General features: G+C 31.3%; 1 protein-coding gene across 1 annotated transcript in view; it reads left to right on the top strand.

Annotated features, from left to right (window-relative positions):
* POT1 (protection of telomeres 1) overlaps window positions 1-7392 on the top strand; it is a 90633-nt gene that overhangs the window by 32448 nt on the left and 50793 nt on the right. The window contains 1 exon segment of the mRNA XM_023528887.1: window positions 6091-6221. Within this exon segment, the coding sequence (XP_023384655.1) occupies window positions 6091-6221 (131 nt within the window).

Below are 7392 nucleotides of genomic sequence, written 5' to 3'. Positions count from 1 at the left end.
GTGTTCTGGACCTAATGCTATTCGAAGGAACCTGAAAGCTATTTAATATTTCATTTAGATTGTTACTTGTCTTTATTGTTTTTGAGAGCAAATTATTGGACAGATTTTTTTACAGCCACGTTTCTTAAATCTGAATTTTTGTTTCCTTTTATACATACATATTTAAATACAAAAACAAAGTATATAAAATGATATTTTATTTTGAAACTCCTCAGTATTTTATAAAAAACTTAAGGAGATTCTAAGAACATCATTATATTTAGTTATGTCATTCTAGAGAGCTTGCTTTGCAGCAAGTAGATAGTATTGTGAAGAATATTGCTATTGTAAGTTTATTTGGTCCTGCAGCGCAGTAATTGAATAGAATTGCTTGTGTGTGCACGCGCTCATACCTGCAAAGAAAATACTTGTAAAGGTAGATTTAATATACTAACAAACTTCAAATGAGATATTTTTAAATTTTATTTTTACAGTTCAATGTTAAGGAAGTAATCCTTTGATAATTCTGTAATTAACTGTATACACATCTGTGCAAGTGTATATGTTTACATATTTGTATTTTTTTCCACAACTAGAAATATCCATAGATAATGTAGTAGCATTAGAAGTTCCTTGGTAAGAGTGATGACATGATGGAATTGTTTATAATTTGGCATGGAGAGAGAAAAAACTGAAGGTAGGAAAAATAATTCCAGATTATAAAAGTCCAAAATTAGTGCTGTAGAAATGGAGAAATAAAACAATGTTGAGAAATAATATAAAGAGGAATTTTATAATTTTTCAGTTTATCTTTTCATTGTGCAGTATTTCGTTTTGAGTGCAATTTATGTTCTCCTATCCTTAGTCACCCTTCCAGGTATTTATAGTATACATTGCTTTAATTAGTTGAATAAGACAAAATAGTTTAATTCATTGTCCTAAGCTTTGTAGTCAATATTTTTGAAGTGCTTTTTGGAAGTTTTACATAACACAAAATTACAATGGATATGTTTATATTAATGTTACCATTTGAATTTAAAGTATGAGTTATTCATTGGCAAAATTATTTTAAAACAATAGAAATTCTACTGAAATTCTACTTAAATGACTCAAAAGGAGATTGTCTTTCAACTTTCTTCAAAAACTTTTTAACTTTCTGAGAGTTATATCATAATCCCAGCTCCCCCATTGCCCTTTACCTGAATGAAAACATAAATAAGAAATTATTTTGGGTTAAAAAAAAAAAAGAAAAAGATAAAAACAAACAAAAAAACGTTGGAGTTTGGAATAGAAAAACCAGTTAAAATTAATTTGTGCGTTAGAATATTTCTTATAATTGTTTTATGCTTTAATTATTTGCCTTTAGGAATTTGAAATATTTTGCTTTATTTGGAAAACTGTGTAAAAACTTCATAGGATTGTGGATATACTTGGATGTTATCCAATTGAAAGATGGTATTTGATTTTTTTAGTGTAGAATGACAAACCAAATATATATTCTCTGCTTTGCAGAAGCATCGTGATAAAAAGTCTCCTATTTTAGGCCAAATATTTGAAAGACCTGTCGTCATTTGTATGTGTTATGTAAATTAGGCTTAAGCAAAAGATTATTGGGAGCATGTGCCAGCAATAGAATAAGAACTTAAAAATTCAAATGAGGGGTGGCTCCATAGTATAGTGGTTAGCACATCTGCTTTACATGCAGTAGGTCCTGCATTCGCACCCCAGGTGGAGCCACAGACCATGCCTAGTTGCGCCAGGCCCTGAGAGTACGCCCCAAGCGTGTGGGAGGAGACACCCCGCCTTCAGAGAGCCAGTTCTTAAAAAAGGAGATGGCAACATCCGTAGGTCAGGGGTGGAAGTTGGGGAGGAGAGGGAATTAAACAGGGGGAAAAAAATTCCTTAAAAAAAAAAAATGCAAACAAATTTCTGTCAACATTAGAAATAGTTTTGATAATTTAATAATAAACAGAATGTGTACACATCCGATCTCTATCACTACCTGAACAGCTGTCCGTCAATCTTTAGTATACTCATCAGGCTTCTGATAACTCCTTTCAGTTTTCCGGTATGTATGATAGTTATAAAAGGCTGGTGCCATCACGTACAATTTACCTTCTATAACTAAAAGTAAGATTCATATAGAGTTATAGTTAGAACACTCCAAATTAAAAAAAGAACCAAGATCAAATTTTATCCTTATCCTTCATAATATTATTCTTCATTATACTATAAAACTATTTTCTTGCTCTTTTTGTGATGTTTATTAAACCTTTTAAATTCTGATATGATTAATTCAGAATTTTTTGAGAATTTAACAGGTCAAAAGATAATATAAAGCTGTTACATAACTACTGTTAATACTATTATTTAAAAAATAGAAAGCCCAATTTTTTCTCAGCATTTTATTATAAAAATATTAAAATATAGAGAATATTTGAAGGAATTATACAATGAATACCCATATAACAACCATCATTAGTTGATCCATTAATTTATTTTTTTGATTCACTTAAGAGTAAGTTGAAGATAATCAGTACATATCTTCCCTAAATATTTCAGCATGTATGTATCAATAACTATCAATAGAGTTCAATATTTACTTATAGCTTCTTAAGGAAATTATTGCATGGAATGAAATATATGGGCACTTTGTGTTGGTTCACTTAAATGCACAACATTTGCTAAAAGTTTAGGAATATCTTTTTTCTATCCATAATGATACATAATTAAATACCAGAATATTTTTGGATTGTCTTTAAAAAAATGAGAAGCATTGATTATTATTTTATTGCCTAAGAATACCAATTCGTATAGTAAATTATGAATACAAGTCTATAAACTTTATTATAAAAATGGAAACTATATTAGTCTTTTCTAATTGCCTTTGGGCTTTTGCTATAAAGGTTACCAGTTACTTGCATTATTTAAGATGGATTATAATTTACCTAGATTTTCTCACCCAGTTGCTTCAAAGTTTATTTGGGTACTTGGTTTTATAGTTTATGTAAATTGAGAAAGATCATTCAAGATGGCGTTTGCTCCCGTTCATTTTCTGGGCAAGTAAGGGTGCCATCGCTCTTCTTATCACCTGCAGGAGGGGTGGGAGAAGTCAAGTTAGCAGTTGGTTTGACTTCAGGAGGTATTAAAATGGGAATTTATTCTTGATTTTTTTTTTTTTTTGGTACTCGGAGATAAAAAGGCAAAAAGGAAACAAAAGTTTTGAACAGTAGATTGTCAAAAGATAGAGAAGGTAATGAAGACGCAAGAACTACTGAAGAGAATGTCCCAAGACAACAATGAACTCTAGTGTTGTTGAATAGCTGAGGCTTTAAGCTATTCAACTTTTTCAGTAATGCTTCTTTTAAAATTGCTTTCAGATCTCATCTGCATAAGCTTTTAACAAAACATTTTTAATGGGAGAAACACCAGTTCAGTGAAACTTTCTGTGAAAAAGTGGGAAATTCTGCATACTGTATTGGGTCTTTAGAATCACGAGGGGTACATATATACACATTGTCACCTCTGAAAAGTTTTAATAAAGGAACCTGATTAACTTTATTAAGATGTTTTTACTTGAAATTACTTGAACATGAAACCCTTTTTAATGTATTTTGATTCTTATTTGCTGAAACTTATTCTGTGGAATCAGATTTAGGGATTGTGGATCTATTAAGGTTGATAGGACTTTACTTTCAAGCAATTCATTATCCATATTTGTGTTTTTTTATACTCATTTGTTTGTTATTACGAACTGGGAAGAGAGGAGAGCCAATTTTTCTTGTTTGTAATTTCATTGTGTTGGAATTACAAGATACCTTATCTCTGTAGTGATCTATGTAAGTTGTAGTACTTTATGAATTTTTACTTTCATGAAGTATAATATTGTTGATATCCTTTATCAGTGCTTCTCAAGCTTTTTATACTCTTAAAGATTATGCGAACCCCAAACTTTGAGCAATGCAGTGCAATAACAATGATTCATTGTACTCTTGGCATCATTCTTCTAGGCGATTCCCTCCTTTTCCCATTTTAAAAATTAATTTCATCTCTTTTTTTAGCATAGATAGGAATAATGATGAAATAATTACTAGGACAATGAAATGCATAGTATTTTATAACATAGGAAAACAGATGACTAAGATCCCACAATGTGTCTTAGAGTTATAAAAGGGTACAATAGACCCATATTACAATGGCAAGCAAGAATGTGTTTTCTTTTAAAAAAGTAAAATTCATCTTTGGAAGACTGCTAAGAAAGAAAAAAATGTCGCGAAATAATTCCTTACAAATAGAACTACTGAAAATCAGGAAACAAAAACTAAAATTGAGTCCAATAGATCCTGCTAGTATATCAAGATTATGAACATGTAATATCTTTTTACTGTTTTTAAAGATGCTTATTAAGGTTTAATTTTTGTTTTTAAGTTTTTATATGTTCTCTAAATTGTTTTCCCATCATCAAGAATCAGCTTTCTCTTTTTCCTTCTTCCCTCCTTACCTTCCTTCCTTTTCTCTCTCCTATCCCTTTTCCCTTTCCCTCACTCTTGCTCTCTTCTAATCACCTCTTTGTCACCTTCCCACACCCAGTGTCCATCCTTCTGCCCTTCAGCCCATCCCTTCCCTCCCTCCCCTCCCCTCCGCCTCTCTCCTTCCCTTCCTTCCATTTTTGTTCTCTGTCTGGCAGTTCTTGTCTTTACATTTAAAAATGTAGGTATGGTTTATTTTTGGTTGTGGACATTTGTCTTTTTTGCTTTATCTATAAGTTTATTTTTTCCAACTTGATTTCTTTCTTGAATGGGAATTCTGATAGAGAATTAGTACTTGCGTAGGCCCTGTTCATTGAAAGTATCAGTCTAGGGTAGGTGGGAAGAGAGCTATCAGGCTTTAGGCCCCCTAATGTGCCAATGAGGGAGGGATTTATTCTGTTGCTAACATTAAGAGATTTATTCTGTTGCTAAAATTAAGAGATTTACCATTTTCAGTTAATCAGTAAAACTTTATTGGAAAACAGCCTATGCTTCAGGAGGTGATGGAGTTAAAGACTAAGATACATGAAATTATTTTCACAGGGAGTATAGGTCAGGATGGATGGACATTGAAACACTTGTTCTATGTGTAAACTTTTAAACCTTGATTTTGGCTCTAATTTTAACTCCTGCCCTTAATCCCAGTGGCTCCCATCTTTGATGTAGCCATTTAATAGTATCTTCTGGTTTGCAGTCTCCACTGTTCATTTTTATCCCTCAACCATTTACTTTCCCATGTTCCTGAAATATGTTGGTATCTTCTCCCCTTCTCCTTTACTCTTTCATCTTCTTTCTCTCCTCTCCTTTCAGTATTCTGGATTTATTCGTTTCTATATCTATATCGTAATTACTGTGGTACTGGGAAGGACAGGAAGTCAACACATTTTTTCAGCATGGAATTTTCTGAAACATGTATATTAAAAGGCAACATCTATTACAGTTTTTACTACCACCAGTATCTGAAGTTTTTGTTTTCATGACAACTCGACTATCATTAAATTTGTTTCCTGATTAAGTGCTATAAAATACTTCTTTTATTCTAGTGTGTAATCTTTTATAGGTAACTAGCAAATCATCATTTCCCCTTTCGTATTGGTTATTATATAGTTTTCTATGAATTGTTCATTCGAATCACATGAATTACTATGAAATCCTAGGTTTCATAACCCATTTTCATAGGATCTTTATGCAATATATTGACTCATCATCACATTTGTGGCAAATATCTTTTAATCCTTATTTTTCATTCTAAATTTATTTTACAAACTGTGTTTTTAATATATTTGATTTATGATTTTTAAACTTTGAAGTAATAAAAAATTATTACCACTCTAGATAATTTATATTAAGTAGGATTTTAATTTTTGTTTTACTAAAATTAGTTTTTATGGAACATTTTGGCAAAATAATTTGTAGCACATCTTGAGAACCAAGAAAATGTCTCTATGTTTCGATCCTATTTTTAGAAGACTTAATTAAAGGGAAGAATAAAGTCTGTTAGGTGCTTTGAACTCAGCATATTCTTGTTTTGTCAAATCCTTTGAAATACTAAAAGTCAGGAAAATATTTTTATGTTTTCCAGATTATTGTTCAGTTGTAACAATTGTGGACCAGACAAATGCAAAGTTAACCTGCCTGCTCTTTAGTGGAAATTATGAAGCCCTTCCAATGATTTATAAAAATGGAGATATTGTTCGCTTTCACAGGCTGAAGGTATAATTCATACTGTCTAGAACTTTTTATTTTTTTTGAAGAGAACTCGCTATTGTTCACTAAAACTAGTTAGCACTAATTATGTGGTTGCTTTGTTATAACATGACATCAAGCATTTGAAGAGATAAGAAGAAATGTAAATAGTATCACACTTCAAATAATGTATGTTAAGAAACCTCTTCATGTGAACAAACTACCTGCCCTCATTCCACAGAAATGTATTTGTTGTTGTGATTCAGACTAGTTGTGCTCTGTCTTCTTGCTTCTAAATATAGATGGATGTTTTAAAAGTTTTCCATGTAGAGCTTGGATAATGAACATTTGTTTTAAAAACAAGCTTTAGGTCAAAAACTACAAAAGTGTACAAAAATTGGGAAATTATATTATTCTTTCTGTTGTATTAGTTCAGGTACAATGAAAGCATTGAGATATTAAGTATCAAATCAAAATAAGTTGATCTTCATTTATGAGAAATGTGTTAAAACATGAAAAGAGGTACTTTTAAGTACTTTTAAAATTATGCTAGCAGTTAAATGTAAGAAAACCTTTGATATAAAAATAAAGCTATTAGTATGTGATTTTTTTAAAAAAAAAATCAACTTTTCAATACTTTAATATTTTTAGTCCTTTAGGTTTTAAACATTTCAGTCCCTTCATCTTTTCTTCTTATGACATGAGTTTCCATGCAACTCCTTCCTTATCTTGGTTGTCTTTTTCTTCTGATGCTTCAGCTTATCTGTGTCCCTCATGGTCGACACAGTGCTCTTAATGAGCACAATATCCCAGGTGTGTTCTCTTCTTAGCTACGGTGGGAATTACCTCTCTTGATCTATCAGTGCCTTTTCCCTGAGAATAGATGAATAGTAGAAAATACTTTCATGAAGATAAAAGTAGAAATACCATTGTAGCACTGTTATGAACTTATTTAAACTTAGCAGAAGAGCTTATTTCTCACAAAGTGTTATGTCTTATAATATTTGTGTTTGTACAATGCACCCTCCCCTCCTAATGTTTTTAGTTATTATTCTTCCTATTGTTTAACTGAAGTGGAATATACATCTCTCCATTCATAGTATAAAAATACTCATATCGCTAGCACTCTAGCAACTTCCTCCATCCCCAGGAGTAAATAGTCTTATAACTTCTAACATCATCTGTATTTGTTCTACAT

This window comes from Pteropus vampyrus, unplaced genomic scaffold (assembly GCF_000151845.1).
Source record: "Pteropus vampyrus isolate Shadow unplaced genomic scaffold, Pvam_2.0 Scaffold33, whole genome shotgun sequence".
NCBI classification, from domain to species: domain Eukaryota; kingdom Metazoa; phylum Chordata; class Mammalia; order Chiroptera; family Pteropodidae; genus Pteropus; species Pteropus vampyrus.
The sequence above is the reverse complement of the archived record's forward strand: the minus strand, read 5'-3'. Positions and strand labels throughout refer to the sequence as shown.